Here is a 24485-nt window from a genome sequence, read left to right as displayed (position 1 = left end):
ACCGCAACCGAAGAAGGTCTGGTCGCCGGTTTTCACAAAAGGAAACCTCCATAAGAAAGCTGCGGGAAGTTTAAACAGTCCACAGCCAGCAGCCACGGGCTGCCTGGGACTAGCAGCTGAGACTGATGTGGGAACGCCACAGGGGGAGGCCTGCGACAGTCCCCGCAGATTATAAGCTGGCCGTCCGGAGACGGGCGGCAGATGTACATAGATATATATAGTTTTGGAGAATAAGGTTTAGTTATTGTTACCGTGTTTTTTATTCCATTGGATTGTTTTGTACATTGGATGGTTTTGTATTATTGAAATAAGATTATGTTACGACTCTAGACGAGTCTGTACATTGTTTGAATGTTTTCTCCGATAGGAGATGTTTACTCAACTTCATTGTCGGAATGAGGATAGTGCGTGGCGAGGTACACTCCATAGTAAGGTAAACTACGGGGAAGGTCAGTTGGGGAGGGAACGGATTTGTGCTCACCCAAAGACACATGATACAAAGACGATTTGAGATGTTCATTGTATCACAGGGGGGACTGTAGGATTCGCAAAATCCAGAAAATCCAGTCTAGATTGGTAAAACCCCTGAAATGGCCACATTGTGAGAACACAAGATGGAGTTGGCAGTTCTCATGGCTCAGTTCAAAAGGACACACCAGCAGTATCTTACAGCGGCCTGAGTCATCACCGATTAGAAGATTCCAGAACTTACAGCTATTGATATGATAATATGGTTACAGCAGTAACGAACTCGTAAACAAAAGTATTTGCACCTGGAGGTGCGCTAATTGCTAGCAAAACGCAAACCCATCTCTGAAATCGCTGAGCACAGAAAAAAAAACCATTATCTGTACCAAACTCAGAGGGACACAGGACAGATCCCATCAGTTTCATTTACAAGACATTAAAATAAAGTACTTGCTTTTGTCAAAGCAGCCTGCCCATTACCTTGACAAAAGAAAACCCCTGATTTGGCGCTGAGATAAGGACAAGGAAACAGTATAACTGTTGAGGGAAATTCTAACAGGCTAGATTCATTCAGTGAGATTCAGACAGATTCATCACAGATTCACACAGACACGAGGTCAAGGACAGAGCGCGGAGGACCCACAAGATTGTGCAGGAGAGCAGATTCAGAAGTTCAGTCCAGATCCAAGACCATCAGGAGTTCGAAGGCCGAGTGGAGAGGAGACGGTTCGAGGAGTTCGGAGGACTTTCAAGATTGTGCAGGAGAGCAGATTCAGAAGTTCAGTCCAGATCCAAGACCATCAGGAGTTCGAAGGCCGAGCGGAAGAGGAGACGGTTCGAGGAGTTCGGAGGACTTTCAAGATTGTGCAGGAGAGCGGGTTCAGGAGCCGGTCCCATGAGGAAGATCGGAGATCCCGGACGTCACAGGAGTACCAAGATTAAGGACGGTTTTAAAACTCTGGTGAGCATAAAGGCCCAACTCTACCTAGCTGACCTAGTTGAGGTATATTTTAGCAACGGGAGGGTTTGTAACATTAAGGGTTTTGTAATTCAGGAGTGTGATTTATCCCTCGATGTGTCCGTGTGCTTTTCCCACCCCCATTTTAGTATACCGCTGATTAAGAATTGTTGTATGATTTAAGATAGTCAAAGTTATTCCTTGTGTGCTAAATTTTAGTTCCCATTGGGAGACGTACTAATGATTTTTGTCTAAATTGATTCTTGCATTCTCTGTGTTTATTCTCCTTGAAAATAAAGATATTTCTGATTTAAAACTCACCTTGTCTCACCTGATCCATTTGTCTTCCGAGTCACAAGTTGGGCCACACATCAAGGTTGTCTGGCAAAAAGCCCAGTGTCTAGAACCGGTGAGGGGGGAGCGCTTCAGAACCACTCACGAGCAGTGCGAAATCAAAACCGATCTAGCACACCATAAGCTCGTTAAAACGACCCCTTACACATGCATGGATACATAAACACATCCACATGCACACATGCATGTACACATCCATACACTCATGCATGCACACAGACACACATGTGTGCACACATCCATACACACATGCATGCACAGACACATCCATACACACACGCATGCACACATGCATGCATACACACATTCATACACACATGCATGCACACATGCATGCAGACATACACACACCCATACACACATGCATACATACACACATCCATACACACATACACACATCCATACATTCATGCACACATGCACACATACAAACACACATGCATGCAGACACACAAAATCACACATTCACACATGCACATGCTCACTTTCGTCCCTACTCAGGGCTCGTGCACGCAGACACAGAAACTCTGCACAGACACACCCAACAAGGTGGGCAAGACTGAAATCTTTTCCATTCCATTTATTATGCAGTATTTTCTATATTTCCTGTACAAATACCCGATAAATGTAAAATAAACCAGTTGATCTAAAAAGTAAACATTTTTTTAAATAACCCACTTTCACACCTAATGCTATTTAGCATGAACTCTACGAACATTAGAAAGCCATGCTGCAATGCTCGGCTCAACCTCCTCCTGACACATTGAGCTGGCCAGTGCTTTCTAATGACCCACGGGGCCGGGTTGACAAAACCTTTTGACATTTTACAATAATACAAAAATAGTTCTATATGTGTTCAGTCAGAAATTATATATGATTTCCTTTAATCGTTTATAGTTCTTCTATGCTATAAGTAATATAAACCCCCCCTCCCCCACAAGGTTAAGAAGGCATATGTGATACTTGCCTTTATTAGCCGAGGCATAGGATATAAGAGCAGGGAGGTTATGCTTGGACTGTATCAAACACTAGTTAGGCCACAGCTAGAGTACTGTGGGCAGTTCTGGTCACCACATTACAGGAAAGATGTGATTGCACTAGAGAGGGTACAGAGGAGATTTACGAGGATGTTGCCAGGACTGGAGAATTTTAGCTATGAGGAAAGATTGGATAGGCTGGGGTTGTTTTCTTTGGAACAGAGGAGGCTGAGGGGAGATTTAATTGAGGTGTATAAAATTATGAGGGGCCTAGATAGAGTGGATAGGAAGGACCTATTTCCCTTAGCAGAGGGGTCAATAACCAGGGAGCAGAGATTTAAAGTAATTGGTCAGAGGTTTAGAGGGGATTTGAGGAGCACGTTTTTCACCCAGAGGGTGGTGGGGGTCTGGAACTCACTGCCTGAAAGGGTGGTAGAGGCAGAAACCCTATTGGCATTTAAAAAGTACTTGGATATGCACTTGAAGTGCCATAACCTGCAAGGCTACGGACAAAGAGCTGGAAGGCGGGATGAGGCTGGAGAGCTCTTTGTCGGCCGGCACGGACACGATGGGCCGAATGGCCTCCTTCTGTGCCGTAAATTTCTATGATTCTATGATACAATGGTTTGTACTCTGCAAAATTGATGAATGTTCTCGTTATGGATCTGAAGATGGATTGCAGTCATTAAAAAATGGTTCCTTTTCCGACTCTTTGTAATCCTTCAAACTTGTAGGGACACGCCAGGTAATTCTCTCCCATTGTTCCGAGTCCATATTCCTGCCTGGGATCTTTGCACTGGAGCGAGAATTTCCTGCAGATACGAGTTGTAACTTCCTCCTCCTCCCATCCAAAATGTTCGCTCTTTGGATAATATATGTTTTTTTTGTAATTAAGTCTTACGTAAGTTCCAGGTGTATCTTATTTTGTTGTTGGGCTTGCGTTCTGGCTACTCGCAGACGCTGAGCTCCTTTCTAATAGTACATTGCTTGCACTGTACCACACAACACCAATGGAAACGACACTGGCAGTTCTCCTGGAAGCTCACCGTCTGGTCCCAGTGTCCCCGGCCACAGCAAAGCAGGTCACAGCCGCTGACGTCCATCGCTGTGCCGTTACACACCCTGCCCCGCGTCCCCGGCGAGCCGGTCCGCCTGTTGGGCAGACAGAAATCGGGAGACTCTGCGGAATAGATCAGATCCTGCTTATCCGGCTGCTTGATGTTGTGCCCCACCGGGATCAGCGTCTTGCCGTCATTGCCACCCATCACCTTGAAGGCGCCGTTGAAACGGTCCAAGAGGCGATCACCCACCTCGCGGAAATGAGGCATTTTCTTCCAGCACGTTTTGACCGCACAGGAGCCGGACAAGCCATGGCATTTACACTCGGTCCTCATGTAGTTCTTAACTGTCTGCAATTAAACAGGAAAGTAAAGAGAGAGAGACAAAAATTTAACAGGTATGCCTTAATTTTTTTTATTTATTCCATGGGATGTGGCAAGGCCAGCATTTATTGCCCTTATGAAGGTGGTTGAAACTTATAAAATTCAAACAGGACTAGACACAGGAAGGATGTTCCCGATGGTCGGGGAGTCCAGAACCAGGGGTCACAGTCTAAGGATAAGGGGTAAGCCATTTAGGACAGAGATGAGGAGGAATTTCTTCACCCAGAGAGTGGTGAACCTGTGGAATTCTTTACCACAGACGGCAGTTGAGGCCAATTCATTAAATATATTCAAGAAGGAGTTAGATATATTTCTTAAGGGATATGGGGAGAAAGCAGGGACAGGGTACTGAATTTGGATGATCAGCCATGATCACATTGAATGGCAGAGTAGGCTCGAGGGGTCAAATGGCCTATTCCTATCTTCTATGTTTTGAGCCAGTTCAGAATCAACCACATTGCTGGGTGGCCTGGAGTCACGTATAGGTCAGGTAAGAATGGCAGATTTTATTTATTTAACTGAACTTAAATTTCTCAGCTGCCTATGGTGGGAATTGAACTCATGTCCCACCACCACCAAATTATTACTTCAGGCCTACTAGTTTACTAGTCCAATAACATAGCCACTATGCTACCATACCCCTGGGGCTAATACAGGGTTACTGCCACTGAGACAAACACTGCAGTTAATCAATTGACTGGAAGGAATGGAAGTTTGATCTATGCAAGAAATTGTAGTTATACATCAGTTACCAGACTGGGACATTGACATTGTGGTTAGTGTCAAGGATGAAATTCCATTAAAATAAGGAACGTTGCAAAAGCTAGATAAGCACATGAGGGCGAAAGGAACAGAAGGATATGCTGATAGAGTTAAGGTGGGAGGAGGTTCGTGTGCAGCATTAACGCCGGCCTAGATCCATTGGGCCGAATGACATCGAGTCTACAGCACAGACACAGGCCATTCGGCCCAACAGGTCTATGCCAGCGTTTATGCTCCACACGCGCCTCCTCCCACCTTTTTTCTATGCTGTAAATCTATGTCATTCTATGTAAAAAGTCAACTTAAGAGGAAGGTGATCTTGTAAGAGGTGAATAAGGAAGTATCGCCCTCAAAGTTTGTGTTCGATTTATTAAGTTTACATTCAATAAAAGTGTCTTTTTGATCGTGCATCAGTGGCTAACTCTCGATTTTATTTCAAGGAACATTTCAGCTCAACTACCAGCTGATGAAGGCAGTTGACCTCTGCATTACTGTCACCATCCTCTTGGTCAACTGGAAGTACTTTAGAATTTGTTTTGTAAGTACAGCAGAGTTGAATGTGTAGTTGGGAACATTGTTACCTGGCGACGGAAAGGTTGGACCAGATACGGCCTTCCATTTAAGAAAGAACAAAACATACATGGTTCCCCAACACACATACAAATATAGCTATTAATATGTACAAGCAGTTGTGCTTGGAGATAGAGGCACACATATTCATAAGTGCAAGCTCACACAAATATATGTGCCTATCTATATTAACACTCAAGAAGCTCGACACCATCCAGGACAAAGCAGCCCGCTTGATTGGCACTCCATCCACCACATTAAACATTCACTCCCTCCACCACCGGCGTACCGTGGCTGCAGTGTGTACCATCTACAAGATGCACTGCAGCAACTCGCCAAGGCTTCTTCGGCAGCACCTCCCAAACCCGTGACCTCTTCCACCTAGAAGGACAAGGGCAGCAGGCGCATGGGAACACCACCACCTCCAAGTTCCCCTCCAAGTCACACACCATCCTGACTTGGAAATATATCGGCCGTTCCTTCATCGTCGCTGGGTCAAAATCCTGGAACTCCCTCCCTAACCACACTGTGGGAGTACCTTCACCACACGGACTGCAGCGGTTCAAGAAGGCGGCTCACCACCACCTTCTCAAGGGCAATTAGGGATGGACAATAAATGCTGGCCTTGCCAGCGACGCCCAGATCCCATAAGCGAATTTAAAAAAATACTTTGAGCCTGTGCACACTTCTTGTCAACTTTTTCATTAATAATTTCTATCTCCACATTTGTAATGGAAACTACTTATGTAAGTTTGCCCCTGTAATTGTACCCCCCCCCCCCAACACCAGTGAAGATGCTGCAGTGGCACCACTGGTGGGAGAGTGTAATTCACAGAATCACAGAATCCCCACAGTGCAGATAGAGGCCATTTCAGCCCATCGAGCCTGCACCGACACATATCCCACCCGATCCCCATAACCCCTACACCAACCCATATCCCACCCACCCCACGTATTTAATCCCCCTAACACTAAGGGTCAATTTATCATAGCCAATCAACCTAACCTGCACATCTTTGGACTGTGGGAGGAAACCGGAGCACCCGGAGGAAACCCACGCAAACACAGGGAGAATGTGCAAACTCCACACAGACAGTCACCCGAGGCCGGATTCGAACCCGGGTCCCTGGCGCTGTGAGGCAACAGTGCTAACCACTATGCCACCGTGCTTCATAATTGCAGCATGACAAGTTTATATTGGCATTCCCCATTATAAATGTGGACATTTGAATATATAATGAAATATAAAAATAAGAATAGTGCCTATGACTTTACAATGGGGACTGAATTACATCTACTTGCTCTGGTCCAATTACCCCCACCCTCTAACTCTGCCCCATCTGAAGACCACACTTGGCCAGCACTCCACATGTGCAATGCCCTGGAAGATCGACTATTAATACATAGATTTTTAAATTGTCTGCGTGCACTTCCTGTCAACTTTTTTTCCGATGAAAACTTCCTATGTCCAGATTTATAATGGAAACTGTCAATCACAGTGTCAGGCATGACTCAGTGGGTAGCACGCTCACCTCTGAGTCAGAAGGTTAAGATTGCAAGTCCCACTCCAGAGACTTGAGCACAGAAATCCAGGCTGACACTCCAGTGCAGTGCTGAGAGAGTGCTGCACTGTCGGAGGTGCCATCTTTCAGATGGGACGTTAAACTGAGGTCCCGTCTGCTCTCTCAGGTAGACATCAAAGAACCCATGCACTATTTCGAAGAAGAGCAGTGTTGTTACCCCCGGTGTCCTGGCATATTCAACCTTCAATCCACATCACTAAAAAAACAGATTATCCGGTCATTATCACATTGCTGTTTGTGGGAGCTTGCTGTGCGCAAATTGGCTGTTGCATTTCCTACATTACACCAGTGACTACGCTTCAAAAGTACTTGTCGGCCGGCAGCTCCTCGGCGGGAAGGCATTCCGACTGGGAGGAGGGGAGCCGAGCATGGTGGCCAGAGACCGGACCGTGAGAGGGAGAAGCAGGCCCCGGGCCGTCGGACCGTGGAGCCGGCGACGGTGAGGAGGAGGCCGCGGCGACCGGAGCATTTACATCCCGACGATGTGTTCGGCGAGTCGGGCGGAGGCAGCGCAGCGCAACGAGCAGCAGCAGCAGCCACGATGACCCGCTACAGCACGTCGGCCGGCAGCTCCTTGGCGGGAAGCTCGCAGTCCGACTGGGAGGAGGGAGAGCCGGGCGTGGTGGCCAGAGGTCGGATCGTGAGCGGGAGAAGCAGGCCACCACACGTGGAGCCGGCAACAGTGAGGAGGAGGCTGTAAGAATAGCTGATGTGTCCCTACGGGGAGTAAGCATTCCATTGTACTAGTTACATATGGCAAATAAAATTGAATTTAATTAATTGGCGGTAAAGCGCTTTGGGACGTCCTGAGGTTGTGAAAGGCGCTATATAAGTGCAGTTTTTAAAATAAATCTAAACTTGTCATGCTGTAATGACACCCTCCTGCCAGTGGTGGTGCTGCAGTGCCATCACTTGTGGGAATGGTATAAAAATGGTTTGGGCCATGGAGGGGTGCTCACATCGGGCCTGTCAGACTGTCAATCAGCCTGAGAACCCTTCCACTACTTCATACTATTCTCCAAGGGAAGAGCGCGAAGATAAAATAAAAACAACAACTTGTGGGGAGGTGTAATTACAGCGTGACACGTTTACACAGGCAGTTTTCATCATAAATGTGGGCACAGGAATTTATCACTTTAGAATGGGGATTCAATTACGTCAAGTCCAATTACCCCCCGCCCCTAACCCCATTTCACCAAGATTACATTTGATCTTGCCATGAGTAAGCGACTAGTATATGTACTTTGTATCTGTATATATTTATACATATTCAGATAACGTTTCAAAAAGCACACGTGCACAGACAGAGAGAGAGAGAGAGAGAGAAGGGCCAAGATCAAAATAATTTCTATAACGAAATACCTGTTCTATGTTTAACTAGGCACTAATTGAGAGAGAGCTTGCATTTATATAGCACCTTTCACAATATCCCAAAGTGCTTTACAGCCAATTAAGTACCACTGAAGTGTAGTCACTGTTGTAATGTAAGGTGTAGGGAAACGCGGGGCAGCCAATTTGCGCACAGCAAGGTCCCACAAACAGCAATGTGATAATGACCAGATAATCTGTTTTAGTAACGTTGATTGAGGGGAAAATATTGTATCGGACGCCAGGGAGAACTCCCCTGCTCTTCCTCGTATGGGATCTTTTACATCCACCTGAGAGGGTAAATGAGGCCTTGGCTGAACGTCTTATCTGAAAGACGGCATCTCCGGCAATGCGGCGCTCCCTCAGCACTGCACTGGAGTGTCAAGTCTATATTATGTGCTCAAGTCTCTGGAGTGGGACTTGAACACATAATCCTCCTGCCTCAGAGTGAAGAGTGCTACCACTGAGCAAGGCTGACACCTTGCTTAATGTTATTTATAGAGGTCACAGGTGAATAGGAAATTTCTGGAGTAGGTAGTTTTCTAAGGTTGTGAGGGGAAGCTGGGAGTAATAATAGTACATTATATCAGGTCTTTTGCAAGATATTACATAACCATGGCAGCGGCAGGGAGGGGTGTGGGGACTTGCTCTGGTTGCTACGTGTTGGCATCCCCTGCTTGTTATTTATAGTGAAATTATAAATGCATTATTTTTTGAAGACAGATAATGAATGTACAAAATCTTGCCCCTATGCTCTGCAGTCACTAACACAGAGTGACCAGAGCAAATTTGCCCCTCCCACAGTTGCAACTCTTTCCCATGAAATCCTCTGGTTACTCTGTGCAACAACACTCTAAATCCATGTTGGAGATTCCCTCTGGCATTTATTGCAAACTCAATTATGTGAGCTAAAAGAGCATGTTCTAAAAGATATGTTTCTGTACTTTCCAAAAAAAAGTTCTAAATCGCCATGTATGACTGTTCTTAAAAAATGTGTTTATATGTTCGATAATGTGATTGTGTTCTAAAAGAATGACATGCGCTTAAAGAATGTTTCCATGTTCAAAAAGTGTATTCTCAAATAATTTGTGTTCGAAAAGAATGTGTTCTACAAAAAATTAGGTTTACATGTCCTAAAAGTTGAATGTGTTTATCTATCATAAGAGAGTCTTTAAAATTACAAAACTATATTCTAAAAGAATGTGTTCTAAAAGATTGTGTTTATATGTTCTAAAAGAACATGCTCATGTGTTGTAAAAGAATATGTTTCCTGTTCTAGAAAATGTGTTCTAAAAGATTGTGTAAGAGAACGTACAAAAATGTTTTCGAAAGATTGTGTTTGGTTATGTTCTAAAAGATTGTGCTTACATGGTCTAAAAGAACATATTTATATGTCCTAAAAGAATATTTACATGTTGCAAAAATGTGTTCTAAAATAATGTGTTCCAATGTTTATGATTTCACTAGATGTAGTAAACAAAGGAAATCTTCACCACCACATTTATAATGTTGCTACACATCGCGCCCACAGGAATTCTTAACCCCCACACGAGCTGACTACCTTAACAACCACACACTCACAGTTGACAGCAAAAGATTGCTCTAGATAAACACATATCTGCAGCACAGTGCAGCACAGGCAATCGGCTCTTTTTAAAGTCCAACATTGCAAATATTTACATCGAATTACTTTACCTGTATTTAGTAATCGAGAGAATCATAAATTCTCCGTGTTGGCTCTTTCTGTAGACATGGGCACTGACCTGAGACAATGAATTTTCTGTGTCTCAATCTACATATCAGGTCCATCAGTAACTTCAATCTATCCTTCAATCGTTTCCATTCAGGCCTGTTATGCATTTTGCAATGAGATTACCTAAGTTTGCTGTACCTGTCACTGGATTTTGGTTCTTTGAAAATTACTTGATTAAAATATTTCAGCAGGATTTGAATCGGTAAACAGCTTAACTATTAAGCATGTTACAGATATTCAAGGTGTGGAGGTGCCGGTGTTGGACTGGGGTGGACAAATGTAAGAAGTCACACAACACCAGGTTATAGTCCAACAGCTTTATTTGAAATCACAACCTTTCGGAGCGCTGCTCCTTCGTCAGGTGAAGGAGCAGCGCTCCGAAAGCTTGTGATTTCAAATAAAGCTGTTGGACTATAACCTGGTGTTGTGTGACTTCTTACAGATATTCAAGGCATTCGTTGTGAACATGTATGCACCTGAATTCTATAAACTCTGCAGCTCTGTAAATATTCGCAAAAGTAGAAGTTTAATTGCATATTGGACATTAAAAGTCCCAAACATTAAACCACTTACGAAGGGTGCCTTTTTCCTGCAACTTTAGCATTTCCCACAAGTAGTTGATTATAAATGCACCGCAATCTCTGTTTAACTGTCATGGCTTCTAATAAACAAAAAACTACTGGTTATGCCATTTTTTGTTTTTCTGTTGTCTCCTCTTATACAACTCTTCTGTGTTCAGTAGTTATTTTGCTAATAAGTCCTGAACCTAGAAATTACTATTGCTTTTATCTCCAGACCAACACTTAACACATTGGTATGATGTCCTCTGCCATTTTAATACAGGTATTAACCAGATTATTTTAAATGGGTGACTGTTTACAAAAAGAAAGACTTGCATTTCTATAGCGCCTTTCACGACCTCAGGACGTCCCAAAGCGCTTTACAGCCAATGAAGTACTTTTTGAAGTGTAGTCACTGTTGTAGTGTAGGAAATGCAGCAGCCAATTTGCGCACAGCAAGCTCCCACGAACAGCAATGTGATAATGACCGGATAATCTGTTTTCATGATGTTGATTGAGGGATAAATATTGGCCAAGACACCGGGGTCAACTCCCCTGCTCTTCTTCGAAATAGCGCCGTGGGATCTTTTACATCCACCTGAGAGAGCAGACGGGGCCTCAGTTTAATGTCTCATCTGAAAGACGGCACCTCCGACAGTGCAGCACTCCCTCAGCACTGCACTGGACTGTCAGCCTAGATTTATGATGCTCAAGTCCCTGTAATGGGACTTGAAACCTACAACCTTCTGACATCAGAGGCCCACTGAGCCCCGGCTGACACTAAACAGGAATGGCATAAGAACACAGTAAGAATAATATCTCCAACACAAATTTCTAGCCTTTTTTTGCTTTAGTTCATTTTTTCCTCTTTAGTGTTTAGGTTTAGAGGACTTTGACAATGTGAAATTGTTCCCAGGCAACCCGAAAATCAAGTTAGAAATAAGAAGTAGAAGTTTAAGTGTCATGTATGGTCAACAGCATTGTACTGGTGTGAAAATTAGATCATGAAGGTTGAAGAAAGAAAATATTTAAGTTATGGTGCCACAGACTTATGTTGAAAGTTAGTTGAGCAAGAAGATTGACTATTAAGAAGGTACAAGAGTGAAGTGATGAGGATTAAAGATGATATACAATGGGCACACTGGGGTAGTTTTTCGTGTTTATTGTCTGGGCATTAAGCATTGCCTGGGCAGAGCGTAGAAAGGGAAATCTGGTGGGGAGGTTCACACCACCTGAGTTTCCTTCCATTGAAATTAATTTAGGAGAGAACCGTAAAAATCCACAATTAGCAGTTTACCAATCGAAAGGCTGACAAAATATCATTTGAAAACCATCACCTCACAACCTCTGACCTGAAGAGAATAATAAACACAGTTATTCACTGGCACATTTCAATTATGGAACAGTACGAGTGGGGCTGTACTAACATATCTTTTCGCACAGTGTCCTTTCACCTCTGTCATTCGGATTGGAATGCAGTTTGGGGTTATCTTGTTGCTGAGAAGGGACTGAACAGCACAGTTACTGGGATCACTGTCCTTTCACCCCTCTCTCTGGGTTGGGACTGTGTAATTATAACACCGTTCTTGACCTCTGGGTTTGAATCCAACCCAGGCAGATGAGAAGAAAGTTTCCTGTTTCTAATACCTGTAAGTGTCCAAAACAATATTAGTTTCTGCCAGTCTCACCTCAGTTTCCTATAAATCAGATTGCCCCGAAGTTCATTATTTTAACTTTTAGTGGGTTCTACAATTATAATTTTGCAAAGTGGTGTTTCTAGAGTTTGAATTAACACTGGCCTTGTAGACACATCTTTTACACCATTTCAAGAACAATGTTTAAATGAACATTTAATAAAAGTACAAGATTTAATTTAAATCAGTGTTACATTGCAGCCCTGTTGAAGATGAGTGGATGCAGCAGTTACTGAAAACTGACCATAAACAGGTATTAAAATGCGTCGCTGCTAAACACTGAAAGATTGTATGTTTGATATTTTAGCATTGGAGAAACGTATTGACTAAATAATCAGAGATTGTCCGGTGAACTGGACTGGCCCTCTCGATGATAGAGGGAGAATGAAGAAGGTGCATCCATCTACACCTAATAAACTGTTCCATATACAATCGCAAGATACTGCGGATGCTGGAAATCTGAAATAACAACAGAAAATGCTGGAAACACTCAGCAGGCCAGGCAGCATCCGTGGAGAGAGAAACAGAGTCAGCGTTTCAAGTCTGTTCCATATCTTGTGTCCAGTTATAAACACTTCCTTCGTTACCAATACACTCCCGTAGTAAAAAGAAGTCCTGTAGTTTATGGAGCTGGAGCAGAAAGGATGTAGTTCGGGAGATTGCCATTGTCCCATGCAGGGTTTGAGAGCGGACACTGAGTTTCCCCATGGTTTGCTGCTATGGCCTGTGTGGGCATTAAATAACTAAGACCATAAGAGCATAAGAAACAGGAGCAGGAGTGGGCCATTCGGCCCCTCGAGCCTGCTCCGCCATTCAATAAGATCATGGCTGATCCCATCTTGGCCTCAACTCCACTTGCCCGCTCTCTCCCCGTACCCCTCGACTCCCCTGTAGTTCAAATGTCTGCCAATCTCCGCCGTGAATATATTCAATGAATCCGCCTCCACAGTTCTCTGGGGTAGAGAATTCCACAGATTCACCACCCTCTCAGAGAAGAAATTCCTCCTCATCTCCGTCTTAAATGGCCGACCCCTTATTCTGAAACTATGACCCCGAGTTCTAGATACCCTCACTAGGGGAAATATCCCCTCAGCATCCATCTGGCAGACCTGGCAACTAGTCTCTAGCTTTTGTCCATCTTTTGTTGGGCCAAGGTGTTATTTACTCATCTCCCTGTTACAAATCTGCACTTATATGGGCTTATATTTGGTCTTCTGGTTAAAACTCTTCCTCTTTAGAAGGATTGCTAAGTATTCGTACATCTCAATTTACACTGCATTCGTTGACTTTTTTTTCATTTCCTACCGGCCTTCATATCATACTTTATACTTTACAAAGAACCGCCGTTTGGGTTCGACGTCGAAAATCACGTCGATGGGCCCAAGCAATTTTTTTTATTTGAAGAAATGTATCCAAGTTTTAAATTAACTCTAAATATATTACAACACCAGTACTGTCCCCATACCGTGCAGGCCGGTGGGATTAAAAGCTTCCTCTGCACTGCAGCTTCTTAGGGGGGTTTCTAGACAGTCATTTAGACAGTCTCAGGTTGGTCACCGACCGGCATTAAGTTAACAACCTCGACCAGAAAGGATCGAACGAGAGCTTCTGAAACAAAAGGCAACCCATGCACAGTCCTGGCCTGGTCAGGGGTGCGGAAGAGGAGGTGCGTAATCCGCAACACTGAAATCCTTCAGTTTGACACGTGCATTTATCAAAAGATATGCTTTTCATATAGGGAACTAACAACAGTGGGGAGGAACTGGTTATCTATCTAAATTGGTTTTGGACCAGAACAATCCACTGGAATCTCTCCCAAAGCTTAATCTCTTGGGATATTATTTAGTGCATCGCGACAGATTACTTAAATGCTATTAGTTCCCTCTTACTGTCGTTTTCAGTATCAATATCCCGCACCATGCCAATTACAAATTGTGTTTTAGACCAATAATACTCACCTATTCTGGCACAGTTCAAATTGTGTGCTCGATATTTATTATGCAACCCGTTTATATGCATTTCTAACTCAGGCTGGTGATATAACACGGTAATTAAATGCAATCCACAGAATCTATTAACAGCATACTTACTTTTAAAGTGGACGTGTTAAGATTTCTCGCCAACCTTTGGGATTAAACAGGTCGCTTTTGTCAGATGAGAAACTATTTTGCGAAGAGACGCGTGATACTGGGACTGTTTCCGCTGGAGCAGAGGCGGTTTAACGGAAGCTTATAAAGAGAGACAATTTCGTTGGGTTTGCGGGGGTCAGTGACCAATTAATTTAGGGCCATTAACTACAGGAGTGAGGAGAAAGGTGAGGAGGCATTTCTTTACACGGAGTCAGGGTATGAAATGCTTTGCCATAGAGATGAGTTGACGCAGAGATCATTACAGCTTTTAGGGGGAAATTAGATCCATATCCTGAAGCAAAGAAAGGCGGGGGAGCGCAGGGCAGTGGGATTCGATTTGGATTGAGCTAGCAAAGAGATATGACGGGCAGAACGGTCTCCTTGTGATTCCCTGAGAGACAAACAAGACATATTGCAGTCTTAATAACACCGTTCTCATTTCCCCCCTGTAGCAAAGAAAGAAAGACTTGCATTTATTTAGCGCCTTTCACGACCACCGGACGTCTCAAAGCGCTTTACAGCCAATGAAGTACTTTTTGAATTGTAGTCACTGTTGCAATATAGGAAACGCAGCAGCCAATTTGCGCACAGCAAGCTCCCACAAACAGAAATGCGATAATGACCAGATAATCTGTTTTAGTGATGTTGATTGCGGGATAAATATTGGCCCCAGGACACCAGGGATAACTCCCCTGCGCGTCTTCGAAATAGTGCCATGGGATCACTCACCACGAGAGAGCAGACGGGGCCTCAGTTTAACGTCTCATCTGAAAGACGGCACCTCCGACAGTGCAGCACTCCCTCAGCACTGGAGTGGGAGCCTAGATTTTTGTGCTTGAGTCCCTGGAGGTGGGACTTGATTCGGAGGCGAGGGTACTTCCCACTGAGCCACAGCTGACCCAGCTGGGGGGGGGGGGGGGGCGGGGGGAATAGAATCAAAAGAGCTAGCCCTTAGCACAAGCACTAAATTTATCACCAATGTCATATGTTGGGCCCCAAAGCATATTTTAGAATGTCTTTTTTGGTCAATTTTCTTTTCCTCCACCCCACCTCTTCTTTCCTCGCCTGAACAAACCGACTTGCTGGAACAGGTCCACAAGTGCCAGCTGCCCTCCACTACGTCCCTCAAGTGGTTATTCTTCTTGGGTAAGCCTGCACAGTGAATGTCAACAGTCCGTTTAACCATTAAAAGCATCACAGCTGATTTGATCAGACATGGAAACCCAATTCTGATTCTTTTCCTCCCCAGCCCGTAGCAGCTACCTTATCATGGGAAGATGGCGAAGCAAAGGGAGTTTGGGAGGCGGTCTGACATGAATTAGTCAGTTAAAGAATACAGAACTCTATCTCCGTCACTACAACAAATTTCAGCATGTAAACACCGAGTAAATGCCACAAACGAAATCTGGATGTGAAAATGGTGCAAAAATGTCCTCAAATGTTTAACTAAATAAAATCTAACCAATAGGAGGGGGGAGAGAGTTCACACAACAGCAAGAATGTGGTCTCCTCTACTTTGAGGAGACCAAACGCAGATTGGGTGACCGCTTTGTGGAACACCTCCGTTCAGTCCGTAAGGGTGACCCCGAGCTTCCAGTCGCCTGTCACTTTAATTCTCCGCTCCATTCCCACTCGGACCTCATCATCCTCGGCCTCTTACACTGTTCCAATGAAGCTCAACGTAAGCTCGAGGAACAGCACCTCATCTTTCGATTAGGCACTTTACAGCCTTCTGGACTCAACATTGAGTTCAACAATTTCAGACCATAACCTCGGCCACTATCTTTTTTTTCTTCTTTTCTCTCTCCCACATGGCAGCTGTCTTTCATTCTGCCGGTGCCATTTACACTTCCTCTAGAGCCATCTTTTGTTTCTTAACTTGTCCCATTACCATCTCCTTTTGCCTCGCACCATCACCCCTTTTGTCTCTTAATCTCTCCTGCCTTCCACCCTATCACAGACCTTCCCTTTTGTTCTTTTCCCCTCCCCCCCTTTCCCTGCCCCTGCACTTGCTTAAAAACCTGTTCCATCTCCAGCTTTCTTCCAGTTCTGACGAAGGGTCATTGACCTGAAACGTTAACTCTGTTTCTCTCCCCACAGATGCTGCCTGACCTGCTGAGTATCTCCAGCATTTTCTGTTTTTATTTCAGATTTCCAGCATCCGCAGTATTTTGCTTTTGAGTAAGAATTCAACACTGGGAGTGTTACAAAGGCAGAATACTGCTGGAAATCTGAAATCCAAAGACGGAAACTGCTGGAAGTACTCAGCAGGGCAGGCACCATCCGTGGGGAGATGAAACAGAGTGAACGTTTCAGGTCTGTGATCTTTTTGTCAGAACTGGAGATGTTGTCATTGGATAATGACACCAAGTGGCAAAGTTCAATGAAGCCCCGGACAATAAAGAGTGAACCGCACTGACAGGGCGCGATGAGAAGGCACAGAACAATGGGAGAAGGTTTCCTTTGGACGCTGAGTGCTTGGTCACACCAAGCAGGCAAAGGGAATCTTCCTCCAATGTTACACAGACTCAGGGAGGCGATTACTCCTTTGGGTTTGCGACTGTGTCACATGTTGCACAAAGAGGAAAATCTCACCCCAACCCACACACATATTTCCGTTAAATCATTTACACCCCATAAATAAATCTTACAGCTGCACCTACCAGGCGTCCTGCCTCGTTATTGTGCAGGTCGATCAATGATTTGATGTCACTTTGGCCTTTCTTCTTTTCGGCGTCCATGAACTGCTTGGACTTGTCGTAGCCAAACTCCACGTCGTCTCCACACCCTCCCCATTCCCAGGCGGCCGCATCCGGGCCGGAGCCAGCCGCCCGGCTCAGAGTGTTCTCGCAGCCGCACTGCAGCAGCTCTCCCATGCTGCAGGCCTGGGTCACAGCGTACGCCACGCCGGCGGAGGTGATAGCGTAAACGAAGGCCGTCTCCCTGATATCTGCAGACAGGGTGAAAGCAAGACTTGCATTTATATAGCGCCTTTCGTGGCCACCGGATGCCCCCAAAGCGCTTTGCAGCCAATGAAGTACTTTCTGAAGTGCAGTCACTATTGTAATGCAGGAAACGCGGCAGCCAATTTGCGCACAGCAAGCTCCCACAGACAGCAATGTAATAATGACCAGATCATCTCTTGGTTGAGGGATAAATATTGGCCAGGACACTGGGGAGAACTCCCCCTGCTCTTCTTCGAAATAGTGCCGTGGGATCTTTTACACCCACCTGAGAGAGCGGACAGTTTAACGTCTCATTTGAAAGAGGCACCTCCGACACTGCAGCACTCCCTCAGCACTGCACTGGAGTGTCAGCCTAGATTTTTGCGCTCAAGTCTCTGGAGTGGGACTTGGACCCACAACCTTCTGTCTCAGAGGCGAGGGTGCTGCCCACTGAGCCCCGGCTGACCCAGAAAGGAGATAAATATATGGCACAGTCTTTGGCAATCGGGTACCTCAGTACCAAATGCAAAACATTGCACGTGAATGCATGTTAACACATAATGCATGGATTATATCTGAACACATGTATGTATATACATATGCATAGAATTGCATAGCAGGTACAGCACAGAAACAGGCCATTCGGCCCAACTGGTCTGTGCCGGTGTTTATGCTCCACACGAGTCTCCTTCCACGCCTCTTCATCTCACCCCTATCAGCATATCCCTCTATTCCTTTCTCCCTCATGTCTTTATCTAGCTTCCCCTTAAATGCATCTATACTATTCACCTCAACCACTCCCTGTGGTAGCGAGTTCCACATTCTCGCCACTCTCTGGGTAAAGAAGTTTCTCCTGAATTCCCTATCCCTGGTACCTCGATGAATATGTATCTGCTTCTTATCCAAATGCAGTTTCTACATGTGGACAAGGCGAGTGCTAAAGATTTTGCCGACTTTTGCTGTGGGTTTTGTTTTTGCTCTGCTCGCAGTCCAAACGAAAACACTCCCACTCTGTAACAGATAGCTTGATCCAACCCATTCGCGGTTCAGAGTCACTGCAAGGTATTTGTCCTCTTGTGGTGTGGGTGGCAGGTTTCCGGGAATGGATGAGGGGTCGTCAAAAAAAAATCAAGTCTGGGCTTGCTCTAAACGAGTCATTTATTAAGCGTAAAAAAAAATGGAAACAACGGTTCGCAGGCGTTGTGCAGACAGCTTCTTGCTGTTACTGAATGCGCGTGAGTTCACATAGAAAGCACCAAACCGAAGAGAGGGTCCCGATCGGGGAACCCGGGGAAGGGGGTGGTGTGGAGGGGACTGAGGATACACGGGGATAGGACATAGGGGCAAGTGGAATACTGCAGTCTGAAGCCACAGTACAAGCAAGCGAATAGCCCGTGAGGATATTTATGGGCACAGACATCCCCGCGAGGGAGGCTGCGGTAAAGATGCGACACACATCTAACAATATAAGTCGTTCATATTTAATATTGATTCACGAAAAAATAGTCGCGTCACATTTCTTACAGCAGCTGCAACATTGCACCCCTTCTACTGAGGTTCTACATTCGCAGGACATGTTGTATTCAGTCTCCGAAACGCTCGGTGCTTGGCCCAAGCTGAGAATATCCTACATTGAGAATAAATATGAAACAGGCTTTCTGAGGGGCAGCGTTCTATCTTCAGTCCACACCCCCATCTCTTTCTGCATTCTCCCTCTCGCTCATACAGTTGTTTCTCACCTCGCTGGCTGGCTGTCTCCCTGTCTGTCTGTCGAGCTGTCTGTCTCCCTGTCTGTCTGTCGACCTGTCTGTCTCCCTGTCTGTCTGTCGACCTGTCTGCCTGTCTACCTGTCTGTCTCCCTGTCTGTCTGTCGAGCTGTCTGTCTCCCTGTCTGTCTGTCGAGCTGTCTGTCTCCCTGTCTGTCTGTCGAGCTGTCTGTCTCCCTGTCTGTCTGTCGACCTGTCTGCCTGTCTACCTGTCTGTCGACCTGTCTGTCTGTCTACCTGTCTGTCGACCTGTCTGTCTGTCTGTCTACCTGTCTGTCGACCTGTCTGCCTACCTGTCTGTCTGTCTACCTGTCTGTCGATCTGTCTGTCTGTCGACCTGTCTGCCTACCGGTCTACCTGTCTGTCTGTCTACCTGTCTGACGGTCGATCTCGGTTGATTTCTGTTTATTTCAGATCTCTCTCACTCTCTCTGTCCCCGACTGTTTGGCTCTCTGTCTACTTGCCTCGGATTTCCCCTCTCTCTCTCTCTGTTTTTTGTCTGTCCGCCAGTTTGTCTCGATGTCTCCGAGTCACACTCGCATAACAAGGTGACCTGCAACAGAATTCAGCTCTTTCCTTCGAGTCAGGAATTCCGATCGCTTTTCCCCTGCGGCCCCTTGTCTCGGCTCGCAATAGACAAACTGCCAGAATCGCCCCCGTGGCTTCAAATACTCCAAATAGTCTTAAAATACCTGGTTTGAATAACACTGGACTAAGAGAGTGGGGGGGGGGGGGGGAGAAACTCACGAGGATCAGAGTCGACAGGCCATGCCCAGAGTCTGTACCTTGTTGGAGGATCTTTCCAAAGTATCTACTGTGAATGGTGCAGTTCCACCGGCGGAATCGGAACTGGTACTGACACTCCCGGACCCCAAGCCTGGCTCCCTTCGCCACCTCGCTGACGATCTCGGGTTCGTTTTGACACAGCTCGGCCTGTTTGCCAGCCAGGCGCTTTGCCTTCCTACAGATACTATTGGGATCCATGACCAAGGGGCTCCCGACAGCCCTGCAGCACGAAAGAAAATACAGCACAATCGATGTTAATTCAGAACAGGGTGCATCTCCAGCAGACTAAATCAACCCCCCCCCCCCCTCCAACCCAACCCAACCCACCAACCTTTCCAAAATAAAAAAAAACAGCACAGGACACGCCAGGTGATCTCGGCGTTAAGAAAGGTTTCTCACAGGTCACCGCTGCGACTCGCTAGGAAACTGAAAGGGGATTGGATCCAGAACTAGTCGGCAAACGGTACTGAAATGACATGAGAGTCTTATTTGAAATTCAATGTGTGCATCGACCTGATGCCGCGGCGAGTGACTTAACTGGGCACGATTTCGGAATCCGATTACGCAGTGGCTTTGAGTGAAGCTCGCCTGAGTTAGTTTAAGGGGAACTCTCTCTGGGAGACCTCGGCTACAGGTGCTGCTTGCACCGAGCTTAAGGAAAGGTTGTCAGCACAGTTCTCGCTCTCTCTTTCTCAGCCACTGTCTCCCTGATCTTTCTCCCAAACAAACCCGTCCCGCATTCTCTTTTACAAATCCCCAAGTGATCAGATCTCACCGCCCCCCCTCCCTTTTTTTCTTCTAACAAGACAAATATCACAGGAGGGCGGCCATTCCCCCGGACTTACCACCACAGGCTGATGATGTTTGCAGGACATGACAGAAAGAAGAATAAGCCGAGTTGAGCTCCGGCGAAAGGCAGCATCTCCACGCTCTGGCAGCTCACAGTGCAGTGGGGATACAGAAACCAGAACCACTCAACTCTCTCCCACTCTCTCTACTTCCCAACTCACGGCCTCTCTCTCTCTCTCACACACACACAGCTCTCTCCCGTTACGCTCAGTTCACCCTTCGACTCTCATCTCCCGCACCGATTGGAGAGGTGGGTTTTTATTCTCTCTCGCTCTCTCTCTCTCTCTCTCTCTCTCTGCTCTGTGTCCAGGAGAGATGAGGGCCAGCTCCGTGTCACACCGCCTCGTCCAGCCCCGTCCCTCTCCGGCTCTTAAACAGAAATGAACGGGTTTAATCCGAGGCTTGGTCACTTGGGCTGAGAGTGGAGTGCGAATGGAATGGAGACAATGAAGAGTTCGAGGCAATTGAGTCAAGGCTTGGAGCTGGGAGTGGGACATTTACTGGCCAAGACTACGGAGAATCTGACCCGGAACAAGGGGTTCGGTGCCCGGGGGGGAAGGGGATCAGGACTGGGAAAAGGGGGTTCGGAGCTGGGAATAAATGGAGGAGGGTCAGAGATATGAAATGAGCACTGGTAATAAAATATCCAGGGAGGTGTGGAGTGATGGAGGGGAAGGGGGGTGGGTGAGCTCGGAGACACATCGCAGAATAACTCCCGGTCGGAAAAGGCATTGAGGTAATCCAGCATCAGACTAGGGTGTTAGCCGAGTCTGATCCACATCTCCCCAGATCACATCCCGAGTTAAGGTGAACCTATTCGGTTGAAATTAAGTGAACTCGCACATGAGGCGAAAGTAACCAGGGTTGAAAACAGAGACCAGTGGCAAGTATCATCTCCCCCCCACCACCGCCCCCCCCCCCCCCCACACCTCCGTTATATTAATGGGATCTAAAATCATGACAAAGGTAGACAGACATTTACACAAACAGAGAAAGATAGATTGACCTATAGACAGATAGACATAGATACAAAGCACAGACGAGCAGACACATATATAGATATAATGAGTAGACATGCAAACACTCAAATGTATATATTTGATAAACATACATAACCTATATATCCGAATGTACATATTTGCTTTACATGCGTAATTTGCATATACTAATGTTTATATTTGCGTTATAGATGTAATTTGCCTATACTAATGTATATATTTGCGTTATAGATGTAATTTGCCTATACTAATGTCTATATTTACGTTATAGATGTAATTTGCCTATACTAATGTCTATATTTGCGTTATAGATGTAATTTGCCTATACTAATGTCTATATTTGCGTTATAGATGTAATTTGCCTATACTAATGTCTATATTTGCGTTATAGATGTAATTTGCCTATACTAATGTATATATTTGCGTTATAGATGTAATTTGCCTATACTAATGTATATATTTGCGTTATAGATGTAATTTGCCTATACTAATGTATATATTTGCGTTATAGATGTAATTTGCATATACTAACGTATATATTTGCGTTATAAATGTAATTTACATATACTAATGTATATATTTGACATACACATATGTGCGTACATGGGAGATATAATTGTCAATCTATGTCCCATGCGGATATCATTTCTCTACTCTTTCAACTATAGTTTTCAGAATAAACCACGCGATAACTGGAAGATTATTAACATTCTCTCCTTTCATTTGTTTGTTCGGAAACCCTCGATTTCTAAAATAGCAGTAACGAAAGACAAAACGAATATTTTAAATTCCATCCTAATTTCAAACGTTCGAATTTCCCACACCTGAATTGCATTTAATTCCACTCATATTTCCGCCGGTTTTGAAACTAATTTGAGGCCGGATCTTTAAACGCTGGCCCATTACAATGGGGGTCCCTAAATGGATTGACTGGTAATCCCTTTATTTGCATGATGATGATTGAGCCGAGGGAAACGGCCGGGTCCTTTCACATTGCAGTTGATATATTAAAAAAAAAACCTGAGAAAGAGCTTCAGGGATTCAGAGACGACCCGAAAGCAATAAAAAAAAAGTTTTCAAAATCCGGCTTGGCGGCGGCCCCTTCCCCTGCAACAATCTCAAAATTCCTCATTTCAATTTAATTCCATCCTTGCAACCACAGCACAATGGCACAATCCTTTACCAGGGATGAGGGAAAGGTCGCGCTTATCGGCTGTTGGATGCAACATGTATAATCTCCCCAAACACCCTGGTATTTTACCGTAAACAGGACCATCCATCACCAATGGCTTCCCGGGCAGATGGTGTTGCTGGGAGGAAAGTGTCTGTATATGAGATTGTAAGGACACAGACAGTGGCAGTGACGGGTTCAGCAGCCCTTAAATCAGCAAATGAAAACTTGGAATTAGCACCGACACACGGGGCAAGCAAAGTCTTCCTGAGGTTAGGCTGGAGAACTTTGATTCGTTTTTGAAGCCCTTTGTGAAGCTAGGCTGACACCCCAGCGCAGTGCTGAGGTTGTGGGTTCAAGTCCCACTCCAGGGACCCCAGCACACAAACCTAGGCTGACACTCCCAGTGCAGTGCTGAGGGAGCGCTGCACTGGCGGAGGTGCCGTCTTTCGGATGAGATGTTAAACCGAGACTCCCGTCTGCTCTCTCAGGTGGACGTAAAAGATCCCATGGCACTATTTTGAAGAAGAGCAGGGGAGTTCTCCCTGGTGTCCTGGGCCAATATTTATTCCTCAATCAACATCACTAAAACAGATTATCTGGTCATTATCACATTGCTGTTTGTGGGAGCTTGCTGTGCGCAAATTGGCTGCTGCATTTCCTACATTACAACAGTGACTACACTCCAAAAAGTACTTCATTGGCTGTAAAGCACTTTGAGACATCCGGTGGTCGTGAAAGGTGCTATAGAAATGCACATCTTTCTTTCTTTACAAGAAGGCATCAATACATTGTGCATCACAGGTCTCATCCCGCACTATAGCCAGCATAACAGACTTGATAAATGGATAGTAAAGGCACACGGAGGTAGTCATCCCAATTGTTATGAGCCAGTAATTGAATTTTAAGTAACATTACAGATAGACGCACAGATGAGATTCATTTCTCCTGAGATTTAAACCCCATTAATTACCTGCAAACAACATTGCTGCCCCACTAACATAACCAACATAACAAAAACAGATGATCTGGTCATTATCACATTGCTGTCTGTGGGAGCTTGCTGTGCGCAAATTGGCTGCCGCGTTCCCCACATTACAACAGTGACTACACTTCAAAAGTACTTCATTGGCTGTGAAGCGCTTTGAGACATCCGGTGGTCGTGAAAGGCGCTATAGAAATGCAAGTCTTTCTTTTTTACTAACGAAAGGAATACTCCATAAATTGCCAATTTGTGTAACCAATATCGCAGCAGGCATCTAAATACCATGTAGACGCTGATACATCTCTATTGTAGCAGGGGAATGAATATCCGATTATCATAAATGGGCAGACATTATAATGTGCCTGCG

At 45.3% G+C, this 24485-nt stretch overlaps 1 protein-coding gene across 1 annotated transcript; it reads right to left on the bottom strand.

Moving 5' to 3' along the window:
- Window positions 1-2346: 2346 nt before the first annotated feature.
- LOC147097040 (protein Wnt-6-like) lies at window positions 2347-21317 on the bottom strand. The gene is made up of 4 exons (XM_085972795.1): window positions 20961-21317; window positions 20115-20335; window positions 17282-17568; window positions 2347-4166 (listed from the first exon to the last, which is right to left on the bottom strand). The coding sequence occupies exons 1-4, from the start codon at window positions 21035-21037 to the stop codon at window positions 3705-3707; spliced, it is 1047 nt and encodes a 348-aa protein (XP_085828921.1). The 5' UTR covers window positions 21038-21317; the 3' UTR covers window positions 2347-3704.
- Window positions 21318-24485: the final 3168 nt, after the last annotated feature.

This window comes from Somniosus microcephalus, chromosome 33 (genome assembly GCF_052327205.1).
Source record: "Somniosus microcephalus isolate GS21.2 chromosome 33, FLI_Smic_1.0, whole genome shotgun sequence".
In the NCBI taxonomy this organism is placed as follows: Eukaryota; Metazoa; Chordata; class Chondrichthyes; order Squaliformes; family Somniosidae; genus Somniosus; species Somniosus microcephalus.
This window is presented reverse-complemented; position numbering and strand designations above follow the sequence as displayed.